A 26,934-nucleotide genomic window follows, 5' to 3' on the forward strand; every position below is an offset into this window, starting at 1 on the left:
CATTTCAGAGTTCAGCCAGATTTTTCTTTGCTGAGGGTGGGGGTGGGATAACAGCTGGCTGTTGACATGCACAAATCTACAATCTTATCCTCTCAGTTCCTTTTGAGGAAGAATTCTAAGCTCCAACAAAATAAGCTTCTGAACAACCCTGTAGGTTCCATACATTATCTTAGTTATTAACAATCTTTCTTCTGACTTTTGGTCATAAGCCTCCTCCTTCCGTTTTATTTTCTTTGTCATCCAGGATGCAATAGCTTTGGATGCTCTACCTTTTCCCTTCAAAAGGAATATGCCTAGTTTGTACCTGAACTATCACTTTCCTGAATATCTTCTATTGATCCATTACTGCTTTACCCTGCAATCGCCTATTCCAATCTGCCCATGCTCAGTCCCTTCTAATATCACTGAAAATTAGCTCTTCCCCAGTTGAACAGTTTTACCGTTGATATTTCCTGGTCTCTTTCCAATAATTAATCGAAAACGAACTATGTCGTGATCACTGTTAACAAGATGATCTCCAACTTTAACACCCTCCCCATTCCAAGCTAATGTTCAATAAAAGGCACAGTTCACAAAATCTGTCTACTTGACCATAATATATCTGCACCTTATACAACGCGAGTTTGGGGCCAGAGGCCCAGGGGCAGCACGGGCAAGCCCACACTGCGATATGAGTGCGCACTAGGTCCGTGTAGCAGAGCTGGTCTCCAGTCGTCTTGGATAATCCTTGCCACTGGACCAAGACCTCTGTCAAGCCAGTGTGGTGTGCAACGGCCACCACACACAGGCATCTTCCACCCTTGAGGATGTAGTTCGGGTCCTTCATTGAAACACCTGTGAACTCGATCCTATTTTGGTGTGGAAGCAAGTCATCCTCATTTTGAGGGACCGACTATGAATATGAATGATACAATTTATAATGAACTGGCCCAAATTGTTTCCATTACGATCAGAATCTAGTTGTCTTGTCCACCCCCAGGCCACAAACACGCAACAGAAAGATACATTTGGAATCTGTGCCGCGGGTACAAATTCCCATCTTATAATACAGTTTCTGCATTTTTTTTTACAACTGTATTCCAGTATCACCCTTACAGCACTGACGTAAAATGTAAATCCTGTTTCTAATTTGAATAGAATTGTAAATTTGCTCTGACTCGCCTAATGAGGCTGTCTTATACTCAAAACAGGAAAAATATACTGGAAAGTCAACATTTTAACCTGTGTATTGTAATTAAAGTTAGCTCAAGTGTTTTCAGTGTTTGATTATTAAAAACATAGAAATATTACCAAGCACATTACATAAGTTATGTATTTTACCAAAGCTTTTATCTTGTATGTCAGGTTTGGGAGAGCAATGTCAAAACACCCTCCATGTGCTATCGGGTGATTGGAGTTTGTTTTGGAATAGGGAGACCTGGTCTTCTGCGCATTTCATAAAGAAGGTCTTTGCATTCCAAATCAATCCCAACGAGCCTACTGGAGACAAACAGCACACAGCATCATTACCTGCAACAACTTTGAGTAAATTGGATTACCTCTGTCGAACACTGCAATGGGTCTTGGAATTGATACAGTGGTCGCTCCATTACACAATTCAGTACCCCCGTGTAAGCGCTCCAACAGGACAAACTAGCTCAGCGTGCTTAGCCTTCCCAAAGCGTAAGGAAAGCTGCACTGTCAGAAATGCCAACTTTCAGGTGAGATGTTAAACCGATGCCCCGCCTGCCCTCTCAGGTGAACGTTAATGATTCCACAGTACTATTTCGAAGAACAGCAGGGATGTGCACCCCATTCTGACCAATATTTATCCCTCAACCAACATCACAAACAGATCTTCTGGTCATTATCACGTTTCTGTTTGTGGGAGCTTGTTGTGTGCAAATTGGCTGCCGTGTTTCCCACATTACAACAGCGAATTCAAAAAGTACTGAATTGGCTTGAAAGCATGTTGGGACCTGTGAAAGTCGCTATACAAATGCAAGTTCTGGCTCTAAATGTCTAGAGTAGGGTAGTTCCTCCAATGGTAGATGACAAGACCCATGAAAATCTGGGTCTGTTCTGTTATTGGTTTCAGAGATCAATTGTTTATGGTTAGGACTGTTATCAGAAAATATTTTATGAGCACTCTGGTTGGGGTTCTGAAATATGAAATGCAGCTGCTGTTGATAAGAATATATTTCGATTGCAATGGCCGCCACATCATTAAAATGTACCACATGACAGCCCACCCAAGCAGCACTATTAATGGTAACAGTGGAGATGCCTGTACTTTGTTACATTAAATCCACTCATCTGTTCAAAAAGCAGTATTTCCCACTTCCACTGAGTGGTGATGCAGAAAAGAAAAACTGCGTCCATTGGAATACCAAATTTGGAATCTTGACATTCTGCATAACATATAAAGTTAGCCAATTTAAAACCTTATAACATTCTACAAAATTGTAGCAGATAGATATGTGCACACCATCACCCATTTTAATTTGTGATGATATACCTCCATATGTGCCTCCCAATTGCATGAGCTATCAGTTGATGAGGTTTTAATGATATGGGAGCCAATGCAATCAAAATATGCCTTTGTCAACAGCAACTGCATCCCAGGTGCGCATAATGGTGGATGGCTGCACCAGAGCTACTGGTGCTTGGGCTGGGGATGCCCTATTGGCAATCGACTGGCAGTGTGGTCCAAACCCCTGGGATCTACCTGCCTTCCTTCTGTCACATTCCTCTGTCAGATGTTCAATGCTCCCTCTACTATTCTGCTGTAACTATTTATATCTCCTCTGGACCCATCAGGTAGCTGTCTCATCACTTCCTCTTTTTGCCTTGTACCATCATGACTTGTGTCATTTAATCACTCCTGCCCTCCACTATCACAGACCTTTCTTTTTGGTCTTTATCTGGCTCTGTACTTGCATAAAAGCTGTTCATCTCTAGCATCTACCAGTTCTGATGAAAGGTCATCAACCTGAAACGTTAATTGTTTCTCTCGCTCATGATGCTTGACCCGAGTGTTTCCAGCATTTTCTGTTTTTATTTCAGATTTCCAACATGCATAGTACGTTACTTTTGTTTTACCAATTTTATTTTACTTAAGAGTCAAAATCCAATTGAAAGTTTGTGCAGCATATCCAAGATACAGCTTGCCAAGCAAATGTGTTATTACTTAAACATAATCGTCCGTTTAATGCTAAGCTGCAGGTTGGCATCCAGATGCCCCTCATATCATAATCCTATTTCAGTTATGCCAGTCCAGATGCCAAGAAAAGGCAATGCACTCTCTCCTACAGTTAGGGATGAAAAAAAGTTTTGTTTTTTTTTTAAAAAAGGGGGGGGGGGCGAAAATCAGGACAGGACAACATGCTACTGCATTCTAGTCAGCTCAATAAAAATATTGGCAGTTATCTGGGAACAAGTCACATGTCTTTTCTGAGAAACTAAACAGGGAGGCAAATACAGAAGACAAATATATCACAGCTTTAGAGCATAAGCTGAGTCACAGTAATGTCATCCATCTGGTTTTCGTTGTTCTTTTAGTGTCACGAGTTACAAAACAAGATTGAAACAATTCAAAACAAAGTCAGTGTATTAAAGGATGTGCTTAGTTGCAGTAGCAAAATACTGATTGGCTCTCTGTGATCACATAATCTGATTCGTCCCCTTGGAGAATAAGACACACCCAGCAGTTAGTGTGTAATTAGAACTGTCCCAGCCCAAGTTCTGAGTGACTTTTCAAAGTGTAATTCGAGTCATTCTGACTGCCGATTCCACATAGGAGAACTCCCCCATCCTAGCCCAAGTTCCTGACACCCTCCCCCCACCACCTCAGCCCAAGTTCCTGCCCCATCCCAAGTTCCAAAAGCTTGGAAGAGGGACAAGCACCGAGTATGGAAAGATATAGATACAAATATACTAAACAGGAGGAAAAAATCATGAGACTTTATCAATGCTTACTTTATCTACAAGACAACACAAGCCAGTGAATTGCGCTCCCCAACCACTTCTAATCATAAATCCTGGGGGAGGCAAAAGAGAAAATAGCTGTGGCCAATTTCAGAGAAAAATCAGGGAAATTTCAGCCTAGATACGTAGGTAGGTGGAAAGGATTAACTTGCATTTATACAGTGCCTTTTACCACCTCAGGACATTTCCACAGCCAATGAAGTATCTTTGAATTGTTGTTAAATAGGAGAGCACAGCAGCCAACTTGTGCACAGCAAGATCCCCAAGAGCAATGAGATAAGTAACCACATCATTTATTTGTGTGGTTTTGGTTGAGGGTTAAATGTTGGCCAGGCCACCAAGAGAACTCCCCTTCGAATTAGATCCATTAGATCTTTTACGTCCATCTAGGAGGATCAATGGTTTAATTTTTCATCTGGAAGATAGCACATCTCAGTGCAACAATCCCTCAATAATGCTCTGGAGTAGGGCATAAACCTTCTGACTTAAAGCTGAAAGTGCTGTCATGGAGTTGTTTTTTCTCCCTTGAAGTTGTATCACCTTCACTGCCAGTTCTTCACAAATGTCACTTTCTGATGAAGCTGTACTGTGCTCTTTCACATCACGTGATAGAAAATGGCAATTGCAAGATAACACAAAACAGTACAAATCATAGACTTCTCAAAGGCAATTTTAAAACAGTTTTACGTAGATAACAATTGTGCAGAGGACAATATGGTTGCACCAATTTCACACAGCTGAGATACAGCATATTTATTATTCCTCAAAAAATCCCTCACTTTTTGTTAATTATTCTTATGACTAAATCAGTGCATTAGTATGGTCTTCATTCAGTGTAACAGCATTGAATGTGAAGAAAATTTCAAAAGTTAGCCAGAAAATGTGTGTGTGCTTGTACCACCAGAAAGTCCAAAATCTCAAGCAGGAGCTTTCTGCTTGATTCAATATGAGTGGTTGTGTTTTAAATTTTTTTGAATAGAATTTCTGCTATACCCACCATATGAATCCCGACTTCCAAGTCATTAATAAGTAGGCAACTCATTGTTGTTCATGCTGCCAAGGCAGCTCTATATGCAGCGTCCCCACGACCCTCAGTCTCCTTGACTACTTTTGACCTCCCCATACTGCAGGCACTGGAGTTATATTAGTATTTTTGAAATATAAAACATTTTTGGACTTTGTTCAGGGGCCATCGGAGGGCACATTTGAAACATTGTCAAATCCTCTTCAGTATTTCACAATCCTTTAATATGTCACGTACACATGATTTAAGCTAAAACAAGCTACCAAGATGGAAATACATATTAAATATAAAAAAATCAACTTGAACTGAAATTTGGGACCCAGGAAAAGTTAACAGAAATAAAAAGTATCACAAAATCCACACTATAATTTTTTACTTACGTTTCAAAACAACGGTCCACATTATCGGACATTAGAAGCAGCATACACAGCTGTTCCAGTGCTATTAGCTGCATGTCCCTTTCGTCTCCCTGGCCCATCTGTAGCCATTCCAACAACGTATCAGGATCCACATCGGCCATGGCGAGGCCGCTTCAAAATGTGAGTATTTGCCCTCAATGTTCTCTTCGAGGTGAGAGACTGAAGTGGGTAAGAAAATCACCAAAAATAGATCGCCGTGTTTCCACAACTGGCCCGAATGAACCTGATCAAAAGGGAAGTAAATGTTACCATCTGCCAGTCATGTGCAGCTGCTTGTAGATCGGTGCATCTATTCCCCCCACCCCCAAGCCCCAAAACTGAAATGTTTGCTCAAAAATTAGACGGCGATTTTCTCCCGAAATGAATCCACCTTCGCCCCGGGTTATTGGACCGCAGCCGCCATTTAACAACCAGTTTCGGACTAAAGCCGATCGCATCCCCACGTTAATTGGACACTCGAGCCCAGGCCCCAGAACGCCTGGTCAGTGACCAGCGCCCTTCAACACTGGAACAAACCCCCGGGCCCAGCCGCCCAGGTCCCGGCTCGGGCCCAGCCACTTTCCTCGGGTCTATCGAAAGGTCGCGGCGGCGGATGCAGCTGACGGGCCGGTTTACAGGTTTAAAAAAAACACTGAGTCACCCGAGCGGCCTCGGCCTCCGGGCCCGGCCCATCCCCCGGGACACAGAGGCTCAGGTCCCGGCTCGAATCAAACACCGACCGACCCCCCTCCCTCTCCTCCGCGGCGCTGTCGCCGCCGCTCCTCGGCTCGCTCACTGGCGTCGAGTGCAGCGGGGGCTCCCTCCACCCAACTCGGCGCCGGCCTCACTCCGACATCAGGCCCGCCCCGAGAGGCCTGCGGCTCGATTTCGACCCGAAGCCCGCGGGCCTAGTTGGATTCGGCCGGCAGGACATTCCGCGGCCTGTCCTTGTCGCTCCCCTTTCAAATGGCTGGATTTTCCGCTTCACTCACCGGCTTCTGGGGCCTCGGAACCAACCAAGGCAAACCTCGGGCGGCAGCTCCTTATCCGCGGCTTAGGAGTAGGGCGGCTTGCGGCAACCCGCCTGTCCGCATCCTCCGAACGGACCGAATATTTGCCGGATCGGGGAAGGCCGAGAGCAGCGCCGTATTGGTGCGGCCGGCCCGGGACTCTGGGGCACGTACTGCGGAGGAGGAGGAGCGGCGCTTCCTTCCCCTTCACTCAGGGAACGTCACACAAATACCATGGGCGCCCACAGCCGTCAAACCGTGCGCCTTTCTTGTGGGGGTGCGTGCCTATTTAATCTTTGAAAAATAATAAACATTTTTAAATCTCCTTTTGAATTACACCCTGGGAAATGATAGAAGTTAATATATTTTAACTGGTGAATTAATTTCATCGCTCTCATTACAAAAACGAACAAGACAAGTCACTGAACATATTAATTTAGATCTGAGATGGTATAATATAGTGCGTTTGATTTCCATCTTGTTTTGGTTCTGTTTGCAAAAAAATGAGAGTTTCACGTTCTTTTCAGTTACCGTGGAGTACAAAATGAACACAGGAAAGTTTAGCTCAATGTCAGAAAGTTATGGATTAGATCCCATTCCAGCACTTGTCATAGGTGCTGTTTTTCCAGAGAGGGAAAGCCTGTTCAGCTAGTTGTAAAAGATCCAACGGCACTTTTTCAAAGTACGGCAGGTAGACCCGGCCCCCATTCATTCCTCAACCAACATCACCAAAATAGATTAATTTAGCTTACTGCTGTTGGTTCTTCAAACAGATTATCTTGAGAAAACAGTGGTAAAACTGAGTCGCATTGATTTCATCATAGGCAGTCCCTCGAAATCGAGGATGATTTGCATGACTTAACAGTCCACTACTGGAACAACAGTCTCTGTCACAGGTGAGACAGACAGTCGTTGGAGGAAAGGGTGGGTGGGGAGTCTGGATTGCCGCATGCGCCCCCCATTGCCTGCACTTGTTTTCTGCATATTCTCGGCGACGAGACTCAAGGTGCTCAGCGCCCGCCCCGCTGCTCTTCCTCCACTGAGAGCGGTGTTTGGCCAAGGACGCCCAGGTGTCGGTGGGAATGTTACATTTAATCAAGGAGGCTTTGAGGGTGTCCTTGAAACGTTTCCTCTGCCCACCTCGAGCTCGCATGTCATGTAGGAGTTCCAAGTAGAGTGCTTGCTTTGGGAGTCTCGTGTGGGGTATGCAGACGATGTAGCCCGCCCAACGAAGCTCGTCAAGTGTGGTCAATGCTTCGATGCTGGGGATTTTGGCCTGATCGAGAACACTGACATTGGTGCGTCTGTCCTAGCAGGGGATTTGCAGGATCTTGCGGTGACATCGTTGGTGGTATTTCTCCAGCTATTTGAGGTGTCTACTGTATATGGTCCACATCTGTGAGCTATACACTCCTAGAGGTACTTTCATCCACACACAAACTCTTTTTACCGAGCTCCCATATAATTTATACAAAGACCGTATGATTTTGAGAACATTTTAGCTACTGAAAGTGAAAAAAATAAGATTAATTGCAAGCAAATACAGCAAATTTGAGTCAAAATGTAAAACAAAAACATCAGCTGGGGCTTCAGCACCTCTGCTGGGTGGTTGTAATCAGCCAGTATTGCTACTGCTGATCACCATCAGTACAGATATGTAGATGTTGGGTGAGGACTGGATTTGTCGTTGCTGTGGTGATCCCATGGTCAAATAGACTGCTGTCATTCTCTGTATTTGTACTTCAACATTGCTAATTAAAATCTTTTTTGTTAGTGGAATAAAATCAATGGGAATAGCTTTATTATAAGAACATTTCTAGGAGTGTTTTGTGTCATGTATGTAACCACAATGTAACACCACTGTATTACTGTATACACTCAACCTAGATGCACACCTTGACCACAAGGGGTGAACTTGTGGGAAACATTCCGTACCTGATCACTCAGGTACAAAAAGGGAGGTCCCAGGCAGGGTCACTGTCTTTGGAGTTCTGTGAATAAAGAGTTCAGGTCACAGAGTGACCTTATCCCCAGAATGTGCCTCGTGTGGTTTCATACTGTAGAGTAAGGACTTTACATTGGCGACAAGAAACGGGAATTCACGACCCACGAGAATGGCCACCGGTAGCACAGAGGAACGGTACTGTGTTGGGGAAGACTGGGACGATTTTGTTGAGAGGCTTCACAAAGCTTCATTACGAAAGAATGGCTGGGGAATGCAGCAGCCGACAAGCGAAGGGCTCATCTTTTGACCAGCTGCGGAGCAAAGACTTACGCGCTCATGAAGGACTTACTAGCACCTGAAAAGCTGGCGGACAAAACCTTTGAAGAACCTAGCAAATTGATCGGGGAGCACCTCAAAACTGCGAGTAGTATACATATGGCCCGACACAGATTCTACACCCCCCCCGACGTCATGAAGGACAGAGCCTACCGGACTTCGTAGCGGACCTACGGCAGTTGGCCAGCCTCTGTAAGTTCACAGACACCTGGAGAGGGGAGATGCTAAGGGACTTCTTTATCGAGGGCATGGGTCATGCGGGAATTTTCCGCAAATTAATTGAGACCAAGGATTTGACCTTGGAAGCGGCGGCGTTGATGGCTCAGACTTTCATGGTGGGGGAAGGAAGAGACAAAAATAATATACGCGCGCAATTCTGCCTCTAACGCGGCAATGGATCAGGGAGTTAACATCAATGCGACTCAGAGCCCCGCAGGCAGGCAGGGGCAGTCCGAAGCAATAGCCCCCAGAGCAGGACTTCAACAGAGACAATGGCAGGCTGAACGGACATTCACACCATCATAGTGGACAATGTGGCCTGGGATGGGGCCATTGACACCCATGAATAGCGTACTTAAGAGCAGTCAAAGGGACAGTCAGCGTGGAATGTCTGGCTATAGCCCTTTTGTTCCCAACAATGGAAACTTTAACTCATGCTGGAGGTGTGGGGGAAAACACTCAGCTAGATCTTGCAGATTTCAACAGTTTGTCTACAGGAATTGCAATCTCAGTGGCCACCTAGCTCGAATGTGCAGGAAGCCTGCAACCAGACTAATATATGAGGCGGATGGACCAGAAGAGGGTTCTTTGAGGCAGGATGACCTTTGGGGCAAATCGATGGATGCCGAGAATATTCACACTTCATACACCAAAACGCCACCAATGATGATGAGGGTTTTATTAAACGGTATCCCTGTACACATGGAGCTGGACACTGGGGCCATCCAGTCACTCATGGGCATTCAGCAATTTGAGAAGCTATGGCCACTTAAAGCCAGTAGACCCAAATTAGCATGTGTTGACACACAATTACGGACTTACATGAAATAAATCATTCCGGTGCTAGGCAGTGCAATGTTGGCTGTCACACACAATGGGCTAGTGAATCGGCTACCGATTTGGATTGGCCCGGGCAATGGTCCCGCACTGTTGGGGAGGAGCTGGTTAGCCGAGATGAACTGGAAATGGGGAGATGTTCACGAAATGTCATCTGTGGAGCGAAGTTCGTGCTCACAAGTCCGACAACAATTCAATTCACTATTCCAACCTGGCGTGTAAGGGGTTTTCAGGGAGTGTTGTTGTGCCTTGGGGTGTCTCTAGGCTTCTGCCCTCACAGCTTATGCCTGGCCTGTGAGGTACCCTGGAGAGACTGTGTCCACAGCTTATGAAGGGGGTTTTGAGACCCGTACGTCCCCACAGCTTATGCCTAGCCTGTGAGGCACCTGTGAGTGTCAAACACTCCTAACCCCTTCTTCCCTAGCCTGTGACACACAGTTGAACGTTTTCGAGGTGCTCCTAGCTTCCCTTACAATGTTCTGACATAAGACTCACGATCAGGAGATGTAGTACAATAGAACTGAGACAAGGTGATTCCAAGAGGAACTTAAGGCTTCCAATTTATTTGACAAGGTGTATCTCAACAAACAGCAATACACCAACAAAACAATCCCCCTAAATCCCACTAAACGGACACAACGAAAATCTTTACACAAGTTTAGCAGTACAATGCCCAACCTCCCACCTTTCCTGGCCTAACTGAGTTGAGAGTTCTGGGGACCAGAGATTATACTCACTACTGTGCCTTCTGCAGTCCAGTGGTTTGTTTCTTCTATCTTCGGACACTGATTTTCCTTCAGTGTCGAGAATCTTGCTGGTTGTGGTTGTTGGATGACGAGGACAGGGAAAACCACCCACACTATGTCAGAAACCCCTTTTTATAGACAGATTATCCAGTCCGCCTCTCCTACTGAAGTCGATTCTTCTCATTGGTGGACTTTGTGATTTTGAAAAATGCAGCAGTTTTCGATTATTGCGGGTTTTTTTCCACTGATGTTAACCTACTCAAGGTTTGAGTGGGTGTTGATTGCATTGGCCTCCTGTAGCCATTGTATAGGCCCTTGGGTTGTTTTGGCTTCCCTGGTTTCTAAGGTCTGCATAATTTTCCTCCAATTCAGTTTTTCTAACCTACTCAAGGTTTGAGTAGGTGTTAGTTGGGTTGGCCTCCTGTAGCCATTGTGTAGGTCCTTGGTTTGTTTTGGGTTCCCTAGTTTTCTGAAGATCTGCATAATTTCCTTCCATAGTGTAAACATGGGGAAGACAATAGTCCGATAATGGCTGAGAGTCAGTCCCAGTTTTCCAGCAAGTGCTCTCCCATTGGCTTGAATGCCCCATGCTTCGGGCTGACTCTGTCTCACCATTGGCCCTCCGGTGTCCTCCCCCGTCCAATCACTGCTCTGCCAAGGTCAAACTGTTATCGGTTTCAATTCACAGCACAGACTGATCCCACAGCCCTTTTCCTTCTGGGTAAAATGAGGGGGTTTTCGTCCCCCTCTACAGGCGTCGGGACTTTCAATGGCACTAAAGTAGTGATACACATCACCCCGAACGCCAGGCCAGTGCACCACAAAGCCAGAGCGATGCCGTATGTGATGCAGGAAAAGATCGAGAGCGAACTGGACCGGCTGTTGAGAGAGGGCATCATCTCGCCTGTCGAATTCAGCGACTGAGCGAGCCCCATCGTTCCCGTACTAAAAGCGGATGGCTCTGTCAGGATCTGTGGCGACTACAAGGCCACCATCAATCAGGTGTCCCTACAAGATCAATACCCGCTCCTGAGAGCGGAGGACCTTTTCGCCACGCTGGCAGGCGGCAAGCTGTTCACCAAGTTGGACCTCGCTTCAGCCGATATGACCCAGGAACTGGCCGACGAATTCAAACTACTGACCACCATCACCACGCACAAGGGACTGTTCGTTTATAACAGGTACCCGTTTGGCATTTGATTAGCGGCCGCAATTTTTCAACGTAACATGGAAAGCCTGCTTAAATCCATTCCAGGACCGATCGTATTCCAGGATGATATCCTCATCACGGGTCGAGACATCGAGGAACACCTCCACAACCTGGAGGAGGTGCTACGCCGACTGGACCGGGTAGGCCAGCGACTCAAAGAGTCTAAATGTTTGTTCTTAGCTCCTGAGGTTGAGTTTCTGGGCAGGAGGGTTGCTGCAGATGGGATTCGGCCCACCGAATTCAAAACAGAGGCGATTCGACGAGCACCCAGGGCCTGCAACACATCGGAGTTGCGTTCATTCCTGGGACTGTTGAACTATTTCGGGAACTTTCTCCCGAACTTGAGCAGGTTTTTGGAGCCGCTACACGTGCTCCTGCGTAAGGGTTGCGATTGGTTTTGGGGGGACTGTCAGGAACGGAGTTTTGATTGGGCGCCAAACCTACTTTGTTCAAACAAGTTGTTGACCCTGTACGACCCCTGTAAAAAATTGGTTCTGACATGTGATGCATCGTCCTATGGGGTTGGGTGCGTGTTGCAGCAGGGCAATGCTGCAGGTCAACTACAACCTGTGTCTTATGTCTCCAGGTCGCGTGCTCAAGCAGAACGGGGATATGGGATGGCTGAGAAGGAAGCGCTTGCATATGTCTATGGTGTAAAAAAAATGCATCAGTACCTATTTGGTAGGAAGTTTGAATTAGAGACGGACCACAAGCCATTAACATCCCTGTTGTCAGACAGCAAGGCTGTCAATGCCAACTCATCAGCTCGCATACAGCAATGGGCTCTGATGCTGGCTGCTTATGACTACTCCATCCGGCACCGGCCCTGCACTGAAAACTGCGCTGATGCGCTCAGCAGGCTTCCACTGGCCACCACTGAGGGGGCAGCGGAGCAAAGCGCCGAGATGGTCATGGCTGTCGTGCCTTTGACAGTGCAGGCTCCCCCATCACAGCCTGCCAGATCAAAATCTGGACAAACAGAGATCCCCTCCAATCCCTGATTAAGAAATGTGTCCTGACTGGGGATTGGGTGCCCGCACACGGAGCATGCCCTGAGCAGGTCAGACCATTCTACAGACGGATGGATGAGCTCTCCATCCAAACCAACTGCCTACTATGGGGCAGCCGGGTAGTTATGCCCCAGAAGGGCAGGGAGGCATTCATCAAGGAACTCCACAGCGAGCGCCCAGACATTGTGCTGATGAAGGCCATTGCCCGGTCACACGTTTGGTGGCCTGGAATTGATTCAGACCTGGAACACTGTGTTCGCAGGTGCACGACCTGTGCCCAGCTGGGTAATGCCCCCAGGGAAGCCCCGCTCAGCCCGTGGCCCTGGCCCATCAGGCCATGGTCACGCATTCATGTTGACTACGCGGGCCCGTTCATGGGTAAGATGTTCCTTATTGTGGTAGATGCGTACCCGAAATGGATCGAGTGCAACATTCTGAATTCATGCACGTCATCCACCACCGTGGAAAGCCTACGTGCGATCTTTGCATCCCATGGCTTGCTGGACATCCTGGTTAGTGATAATGGCCCGTGTTTCACAAGCTATGAATTCCGAGAGTTTATGTCGGGCAATGGCATCAACCACATCAGGACTGCGCCGTTCAAGCCTGCCTCCAATGGCCAGGCGGAACATGCGATCCAAATCATTAAGCAAGGTATGCTCAGGATTCAAGGGCCCTCCCGACAATGCCGCCTATCACGCCTCCTGCTGGCCTATAGATCCCCACCACACTCGCTACCGGGGGTCCCGCCCGCAGAGCTACTAATGAAATGGACACTCAAAACTCGGTTGTCCCTCATTCACCCAGTCCTGACCAACATAGTTGAGGGCAAGCGCAAGTCACAAAACGACGACCACGACCCTAATGCGAGGGGGAGATGTATAGAAATAAATGATCCTGTATTCGTCCTCAATCACGCCATGGGGCCCAAATGGCTTGAGGGCACTGTAATTGACAAAAAGAGGAATAGGGTCATCATGGTAAAACTCAACAATGGTCAGATATGCTGCAAGCATCTGGACCAAGTAAAAAAAAAAAAGGTTCAGCCAGTGAACGAGCAACAAGAGCAATCAGAAGAATGCACAATCCCTGCGGTCAGCCCGGACAGGTCGGAATCACCACAGGTGACAGACACTCACGTCAGTGACCAACAACCAGAGCCCCAACTGCGGCGGTCCACGAGGGAGCGTAGACCACCTGAAAGACTAAACCTATGATTCCAATAAGACTTTGTGGGGGGAGGTGATGTCATGTATGTAACCACAATGTAACACCACTGTATTACTGTATACACTCAACCTAGATGCACACATTGACCACAAGAGGTGAACTTGTGGGAGACACTCCTTACCTGATCACTCAGGTATAAAAAGGGAGGTCCCACGCAGGGTCACTATCTTTGGAGTCCTGTGAATAAAGAGTTCAGGTCACAGAGTGACTTTATCCCCAGAATGTGCCTCGTGTGGTTTCATACTGTAGAGTAAGGACTTTACATTTTGCATCTTTCCAGCTATAGTATTAAAATAAAAGCAAAATACTGCAGATGCTAGAAATCTGAAATTAAAAATAAATGCTGGAAAACTCAAGCATCTCTGGAGATAGAAACAGAATTAACCTCTCAGTTCTGATGATAGGTAATTGACCTGAAACAATGAGGCAGAAATTCCAGCCTCCCGGGTCTGTACTGAATGTCTACGGACTTGGGAAGGCATCGCAAAAGCCGGTTTTCAGTGCACAGTGTGCACTCGCTGAAAACCAGCTTTTCCGATCTGTCAAGCTGACAGATACTCCGTATCTTGGGAGCGAGGATATTTGCAAGGGCAAGATTGCGGGATTTACCCATAGCTTGCCCAGCAAATATCCTCAAAACGCTTGCACCTGATAAAAGCAGGCACATAGCCTACTTTTATAGGCATAAGGGTTTTAAAATACACAAACATTTTAAAGTAAAATTATAAACACATTTTGTTAAAAACCCTTCCCACAATTAACCATAATTAAAAAAAACTTTAAAAAATCAGAAAAATATATTTTTTTAGAACACGTAAATAACTAATTTGAATTAATAAAAATATGTCGTGTATTTTTCTTTTTTTAATTATTGGTTGTGTGTGTGTGTTTTGGGGGCTGTTTCTCATTCTTAATAATGGGAACTCCAACTTACGGAGTTCCCATTATTATAAATGAGAACATACTTTACCTGATTGGCTGCCCAGAACCATGTGACTGCAGCTCCAGTGCTGCGCACGTCCTGACATGCATGTGCTGCAACACGCAGTCAGTGGAGGCCTCAGGACTGGGAACTCGCGTGGGTGCAGCAGGATAAGGTAAGTGCGCATTTAAAAAAAATTTTTTTACCCAATCACCCGCAGGAGGCAGCCGACTGGGATTTCTGGGCCATTAATTCTGCTTCTCTCTCCCCAGATGCTGTCTGGTCTGCTAAGTCTTTACAGTGTTTTCTGTTTTTTTTAAATCAAGCTATTTTTGTTACTTCCAGGTAACAAACCCAAACATTAATAAGTTTTTCTTAAGGGGTGAAACACACGAGGAATAGCTGACAATGGAGGGGCGATGTTTGGTCTCTGCCTGGAATTAGCAAAATACTGGACAATCTGAAGCCTCTTCTTGGAGACTCAGTCAACATAATTTCCTGATTTCATGATGAATGGGCGGGTTGCTGCAGAGTACCAACCCCAACCAATATGACCATAAGTATGCAGTGCAGGACCCTTTCCCATTGTTCCTGACCATAACAAAACCCAGAACGCAAGTCCAAACAAGCTGCAGTCACTCCTCAAGCTGCATGTTTTTCCCCAGGAGAAACAACCTGATGTGGTGATACACTCTTCCCACAGATACTGAGCAATCATAATGCACTGTGACTCTATAAAAAATGTATGGGAATGTACACTCAAATGTGTGATTTGTATATTTACTTGTACAATGAGCTCATAAAATATTATGTACTCTTAATTGTACAATGGCCTCAGAATATACATCCATGTTCAGAAGCTTCCTAACACAATGTACATCTATATGTATATAAGGTATAACTTAATATTAAGAACCCAAGAAAAAAAGAAAAGTAAAGAATAGTAAATATATATCTTAGTTAGCCTTATGACAGTCTTTCATAAGTCATTAAAATAAGGGTTTGAGAACCATGCACAAGTTATGTTACAGATGTTGATCTAGGTCTAGTGGTATGGAAAGAATATGAAACAAAATATTTTGTATTTTTTACCACGGTGTAAGTAAAGTTTTGTATTTTGCAATATTATCTATTCATTCTTTGTTACTTTCAAAAAACCTTTTATAGTTTATAGCCTAAACCACAGTTTGATAGTCTAGGAGATCATAAAAGGACTCATATGTAAGCTAAAGGTTTCTGTTCAAACCATGCAATGCTACACTACCAAATATTGTGTATGTAAAGTCACTTTTTGGTTTGTTGGGAGCAAGAGCACCAGAGAAAGAGAGTAAAATCCAAAAATATAACGATATTCTCCCATTCTATGGAAAACATCAATAGCTCTTAATTACTTGCCATTCAATTATATAACAAGTTTTGACTAGACACGAAAGGTTTCTTGATGGTCTCTTACTGATGAAAATGCAGCCATTTACACTTGTGCAGAAAGGTAAAAGTGAACCAACGACATAATTTATAGGGAACATTTTGCAATTTTGATGACATTTCATTTTGAATTTACCTAATTTTCAGACAATAACTAAGATATTGACTGTTATGTATGAATAAGGAGTCTGACTAGATACTGTGAGCTCAAAGTAAAGTGTGATCGTAGTCTTTTATTGCAGGTCTCTAGAGTGCCTCTCCAGCCTGTGAGGCCTCCTTAACGACAGGTGCTCCCAAGAGATTGTGGGATCCCTTGGGACTCCAGGGGATGAGCCCTCTGATGGTTAAACAAGGTATTTACAGGTTTACATATATAACAACACCCACCCGTCACAGCCCCCCCCCCCCCGCCAAAAGTCAATAGTGTAACTATTTACAAGGTAAGTCGATGCGGGGCCTTTCTTTCCCTGGTTGATCATCTCGGTGTAAATGCTGGTTTTGGTGAGTCATTTGTTGGGCCCTCACTGGGCTGCTGTGCAGCTGGCCTTGCTGGGCTGTCTGGTGTAGTGAGCCTTGCTGGGCTGCTGCAGGTGATGGGTTCTGCGTTGTCAGTTGCCACTTGTGTGTATGTTGGGGGGTCAAAGAAGGTCGGGTCCCATGTGGGTTGCTCTGGATAGTCCGTGAATCTCAGTTTGCTTTGGTCCACGTGTTTCCTGTGGATGAGTCCATTTGAAAGTTTGACCCGAACCACCCTACACCCCTCTTTGGCCACAAAAGTGCCGGGAAGCCACTTGGGACCTTGTCCATAGTTCAACACAAATACAGGATCATCGATTTCAATTTCACGTGACACATTTGCGCTATGATATGTACTTTGTTGAAGCCGCCTGCGCTCTACTTATTCCTGTAGATCAGGGTGGACTAACGAGAGCCTTGTCTTAAGTGCCCTTTTCATGAGCAGTTCAGCAGGTGGGATCCCAGTGAGCGAGCGTGGTCTCATGTGGTAGCTAAGTAGGACTTGGGATAGGAGAGTCTGCAGTGAGCCTTCAGTTACCCTCTTCAAGCTCTGCTTGATGGTTTGCACTGCTCTCTGTGCCTGACCATTGGATGCTGGTTTGAATGGGACAGATGCAACATGTTTGATCCCATTACGGGACATGAACTCAGCACTGGTGAAACATGGCCCATTGTCACTCACAAGGACATAAGGCAGGACGTGCGTGGCAAATGTGGCCCGCAGGCTTTCAGTGGTGGCAGCGGACGTGCTTGCCCACATTATCACACATTCAATCCATTTGGAGTACGCATCTACAACTACTAGGAACATTTTACCCAAAAACGGGTCTGCATATTCGACATGGACCCTGGACCACGGTTTGGAGGACCAAGACCATAAACTTAATGGTGCCTCCCTGGGTGCATTGCTTAACTGCGAGCATGTGTTACATTTGTGCACGCAGGACTCTAAGTCCACATCGATACCGGGCCACCACATGTGGAACCTGGCTATCGCTTTCATCATTACAATGCCTGGGTGAGTACTGTGGCGATCACTGATGAAAGTGTCCCTGCCCTTCTTGGGGACCACAACCCGATTACCCCACAGAAGGCAGTCTGCCTGTATAGACATTTCATCTTTGCGCCGCTGGTACGCTTTACCTCTTCAGTGCTGGGACCCCAGCTATTTACAATATACACCAATGATTTAGATGAAGGAATTGAGTGCAATATCTCCAAGTTTACAGATGACACTAAGCTGGGTGGCGGTGTGAGCTGTGAGGAGGATGCTAAAAGGCTGCAGAGTGACTTGAATAGGTTAGGTGAGTGGGCAAATACATGGAAGATGCAGTATAATGTGGATAAATGTAAGGTTATCCACTTTGGTGGCAAAAACATGAAGGCAGACTATTATCTGAATGGCGGCAGATTAGGAAAAGGGGAGGTGCAACGGTACATCAGTCATTCAAAGTTGGCAAGAAGGTACAGCAGGCGGTGAAGGTGGCAAATGGCATGTTGGCCTTCATAGCTAGGGGATTTGAGTATAGGAGCAGGGAGGTCTTACTGCAGTTGTACAGGGCCTTGGTGAGGCCTCACCTGGAATATTGTGTTCAGTTTTGGTCTCCTAATCTGAGGAAGGACGTTCTTGCTATTGAGGGAGTGCAGCAAAGGTTCACCAGACTGATTCCCAGGATGGCAGGACTGACATGAGGAGAGACCGGATCAACTGGGCCTGTAATCACTGGAGTTTAGAAGAATGAGAGGGGATCTCTTAGAAACACACAAAATTCTGACGGGACTGGACAGGTTAGATACAGGAAGAATGTTCCCGATGTCCAGAAGTCCAGAAGCAGGGGTCACAGTCTAAGGATAAGCGGTAAGCCATTTAGGAAAGAAATGAAGAGAAACTTCTTCACTCAAAATTGTGAACGTGTGGAATTCTCTACCGCAGAGAGTTGTTGATGCCAGTTCATTGGATATATTCAAGAGGGAGTTAGATATTGCCCTTATGGCTAAAGGGATCAAGGAGTATGGAGAGAAAGCAGGAAAGGGGTACTGAGGTGAATGATCAGCCATGATCTTATTGAATAGTGGTGCAGGCTTGAAGGGGCGAATGGCCTACGCCTGCACCTATTTTCTATGTTTCTGTGTTTCCTGCATTTCCACTGGGACACTGGACCCGCTCCCGTGAAGCACACAATTTTTTTACTCGGGACAGTAAAGGGTCCTGGCTCGTCCAGGTTCTAATCTGTCGGGTTGTGACGGGTGATTGCTCACTCTCGAATGCTTTCATTTCCACCCCCGTGGTGGGCAATGGCTGTCTATTGAGAGCATCGCACAGTTTTCTGTGCCTGGCCTGTGGTGGATGGCGTAGTTGTATGCGGACGTGAGCGCCCATCTTGGATGCGGGCCGATGCATTCATAATTATCTTCTTACTTTCGGAAAAAAGGGACATCAGTGGCTTATGGTCAGTTTCCAATTCAAATTTAAGCCCAAACAGATATTGATGCATTTTCTTTACCTCAAACACACGCTAACGCTTCTTTTTCAATCATGCTGGAGACTCTTTCAGCCTTAGATAGACTTCTGGATGCATAAGCAACTGGTTGCAGTTTCCTAGATTCATGAGCTTGTTGCAATACACACCCGACCCCGTACAACAACGTATCACATGCAAGTACCAACCGCTTACATGGATCATACAATAGAAGCAATTTGTTTGAGCATAACAATTTTCTAGCTGTTACAAAGGCATTTTCTTGGCTTTTGCCCCAAACCCATTCATCTCCTTTACACAGTAAGGCATGCAGTGGTTCTAGCAGTGAGCTGAGATCCGGTAAGAAGTTACCAAAGTAGTTCAAGAGTCCTAGAAACGACCACAGCTCCGTCACGTTCTGTGGCACCGGTGTGTTCTTGATTGCCTCCGTCTTTGAATCGGTGGGCCTGAATCGGTCCACCGTGATTTTTCTCCCCAGGAACTCCACTTCAGGTGCCAGGAAAACGCACTTCGAGCATTTTAACCCGAGCCCCACGCGGTTGTGTCAACTAAGAACCTCCTCCGGGTTCTGCAGGTGCTCAACGGTGTCCCAACCTGTAACCAAGATGTCGTCCTGGAAGACCACAGTATGCGGGACCGACTTCAGTAAGCTTTCCATGTTTCTCTGGAATATCGCCGCAGCCGATCAAATCCCAAACGGGCATCTGTTGTAAATGAAGAGACCTTTGTGCGTGTTGATGCAGGTGAGGCCCTTCGATGATTCTTCCAGCTCCTGCATCATGTAGACAGAGGTCAAGTCCAGCTTAGTGAACGTCTTTCCTCCCGCCAGCGTCGCAAAAAGGTCAGCTGCTTTTGGTAGTGGGTATTGATCCTGCAGGGAGAAACGATTGATTGTTACTTTGTAATCACCACAGATTCTGACGGTGCCGTCTCCCTTGAGGACTGGAACAGTCAGACTGGCCTACTCGTTAAAGTCGATCGGCGAAATGATGCCCTTTCATTGTAGCCGGTCCAGCTCGATCTCCACCCTTTCTTTCATCATGTATGGTACTGCTGTCGCTTTGTGATGGATGGGTCGCGCCCCCAGCATTAGGTGGATCTGCACTTTTGCTCCTTGGAACTTCCTGATGCCTGGTTCAAACAGCGAGGGGAACTTGTTTAAGACCTGGGTAAACGAAGTGTCGTCAACGGACGAGAGCACTCAGACGTCATCCCAGTTCCAGCATATCTTTCCCAGCCAGCTCCTGCCGAGCAGCGTGGGACCATCGCCCGGTACCACCCAGAGTGGTAGCTTGTGCACCGCTCCATCGTAGGAGACCTTTACAGTAGCACTGCCAATTACGGGAATCAGTTCCTTTGTGTAAGTTCTCAGTTTACTGCGAATGGGAGCCAGGACTGGCCTTGAGGCTTTGCTGCACCACAATTTATCGAAAGTCTTTTTGCTCATAATGGACTGGCTCGCGCCCATGTCCAGCTCCATTGACACCGGGAGTCCATTTAATTCAACTGACAGCATAATCAGGGACACTTTGTGGCAAATGTGTGCACCCCATATACCTCTGCCTCCTTGGTCTGAGGCTCTGGTTCGTCGTGAGCTGCCGTGGATCTGTCCTCTGCAACATGGTGGTTTGCAGGATTAGCAGTTTGCAGCTCGCCTCCACATACGTTGGAAGTGTCCCATTGTTCCACAGCCCTTGCAAACATACCCTTTGAAGCGGCATGAATGGAAACGATGATCACCCCGCAGCGCCAACAAGGTGTTAAAGGCCTTGCATTCATCAGCCTTGATGGTGGACTCAGACATCTGCGGACATGCAGCTGCAGGCAAGTGGGGCCTGCCCTGTACATTGTGATTTACAGTACTTGTAGCAGCACTTGTGTGCTGAGAGATTTGCTTAGTATTGTCACTGGTGGCAATGAATGCCTGGGCTATCGCTATGGCTTTACTCAAGGTTGGGGTCTCTACAATCAAAAGTTTGCGAAGTATCACTTCATGGCCAATGCCAAGTACGAAGAAGTCCCTGAGCATGTGATCCAAATGTTCTTCAAATTTGCAATGTCCTGCAAGGTGTCTCAGCTCGGTGACATAGCTTGCCACTTTCTGGTTTTCAGATCTTTTGTAGGTGTAGAACCGGTACCTCACCATCAGAACGCTTTCCTTCGGGTTAAGATGCTCCCGGACCAATGTGCACAAATCATCGTACGATTGCTCTCTGGCTTTCGCTGGAGTAAGCAGATTTTTCATGAGGCCATATATTGGTGCCTCGCAGATGGTGAGGAAAATCACCCTTCGTTTGGCAGCATTCGCTTATTCTTCCAGCTCGTTGGCCACAAAGTATTGGTCGAGTCACTCCACAAAGGTTTCCCAATCATCTCCCTCTGAAAATTTCTCTAGGATGCCCACTATTCTCTGCATCGTTGAGTTCGTCATTGGGTGTATCTCGTTGCCAGTTGTTATGTATGAATAAGGAGTCTGACGAGATACTGTGAGCTCAAAGTAAAGTATGACTGTAGTCTTTTATTGCAGGTCTCCAGAGTGCCTCTCCAGCCTGTGAGGCCTCCTTAAGTACAGGTGCTCCCAAGGGATTGTGGGATCGCTTGGGACTCCAGGGGATGAGCCCTCTGGTGGTTAAACAAGGTATTTACAGGTTTACATATATAACACCGACCAAGGTTGGCGAACAATGATTTATTTACACATTCTCTAGGTTAAAGGACAAGAGACAAAATATTCAAGTTTTTCTTGTATCCCATGCTCCTATGGCTTTGACGTTTTATTACTGCCATATTCAGTACATACTGCAAGACGAAAAATACATTGATACTTACGCAATTTTTGGGGGTTATAAAAATTCTGGCCTATAAAAATCATTATGGCAATGCTGCCCAGATTACTTACAAGCCATTGTATTTACCCCCACCACAAACTCCATTTACAAGCCATCAATTCCATCCACCTCTATGGCCACTGTTGAGGCTGAACCAGACTGTTCGCAACCTCAGCGTCCAATTTCACCTCAGGCTGAGCTTCCGACACCATAGCCTCTCCATCACCAAGGCCGCCAATTTCCATCTCCATAATATCGCCAGTTTCCATCCATGCCTCAGGCTATCTGTTGCTGAAACCTTCATCCATGCCTTTTCTTACCTCCAGACTCAACTATTCCAATTCTCTCCTGGCCGGCCTCCCAACCTCCATCTTTTGGATGAGACATTAAACTGAGATCCCTTCTGCCCTCTCAGGTAGAAGTAAAAGATCCCATGGCACTATTTTGAAGAGCAGGGAAGTTATCCCCAGTGTCCTGGCCAATATTTATCCCTCAATCAACATCACAAAAACAGTTTATCTGGTCCTTATCACATTGCTGTTTGTGGGAGTTCGCTGAACGCAAATTGGCTGCTGTGTTTCCACATTACAAGTGACTCCAGTCCAAAGGTACTTCATTGGCTGTAAAGCGCTTTGAGACGTCCGGTGGTCATGAAAGGTGCTATAGAAATGCAAGTCTTTCTTTAAAATGCTCCCATCCTTTGTCCTAATATCTCATGTGGCTCAGTGTCAAATTTTCTGGCAATGTGTCTTACTATGTTACAGGTGCTACATAAATACATGTTTTGTTGGTGCTGTTGGGTAGGTGCACCACTTGGCATCGTCCGTTGATCGATACTCTATAAAAGTTCTAAGATTTCATTTCTGCATTAACTGATATAGCTAGATTGGCAGTGAGAGTACAAAAAATGGCACGAGTAGATCAGTCAGATTCCACAAAGGGAAAGAGAAAGAAAATTAGAGGAAAAGATAACCATGGACCACTTCCTCAAAGTTGGCTCAGAGTGTCATTGGCAGAAAAAAGGAGGTCATGTGCCCTCTTGGAGCATAAGGGAGATTGAGTGTGTTATGTATTTAACCCATGGCAACCTGCATCACACCACCACCAGAGAGCCTACCTGTTGGAGTCCCAAGGGATCCCAGTGTCTCTTGGGAGCACTGTATATAAGCAGGCCACCCACGTGGTACCTGCACTCTGGAGTCGAATTAAAGGAGCTAAGGTCACACTTACTCATTGCTCACAGTACTCAGTTTCATCCTTTATTATGAGCATAATAATTAGCGACGAGGTAACGAACAACCGCGCGAAAATGCAAACAACAGTTGGTATCCTGGAGAACTTCTCAGAAGGGGTCGATTGAGAGGCCTTCGTGGAGAGATGCGACCAATACTTTGTGGCCAACGAGCTGGAAGGGGACAAGAACGCTGTCAAACGAAGGATGATTCTCCTTACCGTCTGTGGGGCAACAACCTATGGCCTCATGAAGAATCTTCTAGCTCCGGTAAAACCAACAACCAAATCCTATGAAGAAGTGTGTACACTGGTCTGGGAGCACCTAAATCCTAAGGAAAACGTTTTGATGGCAAGGTATCGATTCTACACGTGTCAACGGTTGGAGGGCCAGGAAGTGGCGGGCTACGTCGCCGAACTAAGGCACCTTGCAGGACATTGTGAATTTGATGGATTCCTTGAGAGACTTTTTTTGTGCTTGACATTGGCCATGAGGTAATACTACACAAACTATTGACTGTTGAAACACCAAATCTGAGCAAAGCCATAACGATAGCCCAGGCATTTATGTCCACCAGCGATAACACCAAACAAATTTCCCAGCATGAGAGAGGTTTTGGCCAGTACTGTGCACAAAGTAACGTCGTTTTCGAGCAGGAATATACAAGGCAGAACGTACACACCGGCTGCTGCACAACCTCAGATGACCCAGAGTCCGCCATCAATCGAGGCAGTTAACACCTTGTTGGCGCTGTGGAGGTGATCATCGGGCCCATCAATGGTGCTTCAAGCACTGTGCGTGTCACGGCTGTAGAACAATGGGACACCTCCAGCGAATGTGCAGGTGAGCTGCAAACCCTGCAAACCACGATGTTGCGGAGGAAGATTGATCCACGGTGGATCAAGCTGAACTAGAGACTCGAACCGACGAGGCAGAAGTGTACAGGGTACACACCTTCACCACGAAATGTCCATCAATAATGTTAAAAGTTGAACTGAATGGAATTCCAGTATCCATGGAACTGGACAAGGGTGCGAGTCAGTCCATAATGAGCAAAAAGGCCTTCGACAGGCTGTGATGCAACAAGGCACACAGGCCCAAAGCTCAGCCCCATTCAGAGCAAGCTAAGAACTTACACCAAAGAGCTGATCTTTGTAATTGGCAGCGCGGAAGTCAAAGTCTCCTATGATGGAGCAGTGCACGAACTCCCATGATGGATTGTGCCAGGGGATGGCCCCCACACTGTTTCGGCAGAAGCTGGCTGGGAAATATCCGCTGGAATTGGGACGACGTACGAGTGCTTTCGTCCATCAACGATGCCTCATGTACCGAGGTTCTGAGCAGATTTCCATCATTGTTCGAGCCAAGCATTGGAAGTTTCTTGGGGGCGAAAGTGCAGATCCATTTGATTGCCGGTACACAACCCATCCACCACAAGGCACAGGCGGTACCGTATCTGATGCGAGAGAAAGTGGAAATTGAGCTGGACAGGCTGCAGCGTCTGCTAAAGTCGGTTCCACGCACCATGATTTTCCAGGACAACATACTGGTCACAGGTCGGGACACCATCGAACACTTGAAGAATCTGGAAAAGGTTCTAAGTCGGCTCGATCGTGTGGGATTCAGGTTGAAACGCTCGAAGTGCGTTTTCCTGGCGCCAGAGGTCGAGTTCTTGGAAAGAAGAATTGCAGCAGACGGCATCAGACCCACCGACGCCAAGATGGACGCCATCAAGAACGCGCCGAGACCACAGAACATGATGGAGCTGCGGTCCTTCCTGGGACTCAACTATTTCAGTAATTTCCTACCTGGGTTAAGCACCTTGCTAGAACCCCTACATGTGCTACTGCGCAAGGGAGATGACTGGGTATGGGGGAATTCACTTTGAGAAAGTCAGAAATCTGTTATATTCAAACAAATTGCTTGTTCTGTATAACCCATGTAAACGATTAGTGCGAGCTTGCGATGCGTTGTCATACGGGGTCAGGTGTGTGTTACAACAGGCTAACGAATCGGGGATTTGCAACCGGTCGCTTATGCGTCCAGGAGTCTGTCCAAGGCCGAAAGAGCCTACAGCATGATTGAAAAAGAAGCTCTGGCATGCGTTTACGGGATGAAAAAAATGCACCAGTATTTGTTTGGTCTCAAGTTTGAGCTTGAAACTGACCATAAGCCGCTCACATCACTATTCTCAGAGAGCAAAGGGATTAATACCAATATCTCTGTCCGCATCCAAAGATGGGCGCTCACGCTGTCGGCATACAACTACGTAATCCGCCACAGAGAACTGCGCTGATGCTCTCAGTTGACTACCATTGCCCATCACTGGGGTGGAAATGGCACAGCCTGCGGACTTGCTCATGGTGATGGATGCATTCGAAAACGAAAAGTCACCCGTTACGGCCCACCAGATCAGGTCCTGGACCAGTCAGAATCCTTTACTGTCCCTGCTAAAAAAAACTGTGTTCTCCATGGGAGCTGGTCCAGCGTCCCAGCGGAGATGCAGGAAGAGTTTAAGCCGTTCCACAGGTGCAAAGACAAAATGTCCTTACAGGCGCACTGTCTTTTGTTGGGTAATCGCGTGGTCTTGCCCAAGAAAGGCAGAGAAACGTTCATACGTGACCTACACAGCACCCACCCAGGTATTGTAATGATGAAAGCCATAGCCAGATCCCATGTGTGGTGGCTCGGCATCGACTCAGATTTAGAGTCATGCGTGCGCCAGTTCCAAACTTGCTCTCAACTGAGCAATGCACCCAGAGAGGCACCACTAAGTTTGTGGTTGTGGCCCTCCAATCCATGATCTAGGATCCACGTTGACTACGCAGGCCCATTTCTAGACAAAGTGTACTTGGTTGTTGTGGATGCTTATTCAAAATGGATTGAGTGTATAATAATGTCCACCATCACCATCGAAAGCCTACGAGCCATGTTTGCCACACACGGCCTGCCTGATGTCCTAGTCAGTGACAATGGGCCGTGTTTCACCAGTGCTGAGTTCAAGGAATTTATGATCCGCAATGGGATCAAGCAAGTCACATCTGCCCCGTTCAAGCCCGCAGACAACGGGCAGTTCAGACTATCAAGCAAAGCTTGAAACGCGTGTCGGAAGGCTCCCTGCAGACCCGACTGTCCCGAGTTCTGCTCAGCTACCGCACCAGACCTCACTCGCTCACCGCGGTTCCCCTTGCTGAGCTGCTCATGAAAAGGGCACTCAAAACAAGGCTCTCTCTTGTCCACCCTGATCTCCATGATCACGTCGAGGGCAGGCGGCATCAACAATGCATGTACCATGATCGTGCAAATTTGTCACGCGATATTGAGGCCAATGATCCCGTATTTGTACTCAATTATAGACATGATCCCAAATGGCTCGCTAGCACGGTCATAGCCAAAGAAGGGAGTAGAGTGTTTCAGGTTAAATTGGCCAATGGACTAATGTGCAGAAAGCACTTGGACCAAATCAAATTGCGGTTCACCAACAGTTACGAGCAACCCGAAGAGGACACCACCAACTTTGACCCTCCAACACACACACATGGCAATTGACATCATGGTTGACCACGAAACCAAACTCACCATCCCCAGCAGCCCGGCAAGA

The 26,934-nt window shown here is 46.6% G+C and overlaps 1 protein-coding gene across 4 annotated transcripts in view; it reads right to left on the reverse strand.

Annotated features, from left to right (window-relative positions):
- hectd1 (HECT domain containing 1) overlaps positions 1 to 6,594 on the reverse strand; it is a 118,909-nt gene extending 112,315 nt beyond the window's left edge. For 3 of the 4 annotated variants that reach the window (XM_070879032.1, XM_070879033.1, XM_070879031.1), the window contains exons 1-2: positions 6,381 to 6,594; positions 5,371 to 5,632 (exon numbers count right to left, since the gene is read on the reverse strand). In XM_070879032.1, the coding sequence (XP_070735133.1) occupies positions 5,371 to 5,510 (140 nt within the window). In that variant the 5' untranslated portion in view covers positions 5,511 to 5,632; positions 6,381 to 6,594. The remainder of the gene's footprint in view (positions 1 to 5,370; positions 5,633 to 6,380) is intronic. The other variant, XM_070879034.1, reaches the window with a different exon arrangement.
- Between the last annotated feature and the right edge of the window lie 20,340 nt (positions 6,595 to 26,934).

This window comes from Pristiophorus japonicus, chromosome 4, assembly GCF_044704955.1.
Source record: "Pristiophorus japonicus isolate sPriJap1 chromosome 4, sPriJap1.hap1, whole genome shotgun sequence".
NCBI classification, from domain to species: domain Eukaryota; kingdom Metazoa; phylum Chordata; class Chondrichthyes; family Pristiophoridae; genus Pristiophorus; species Pristiophorus japonicus.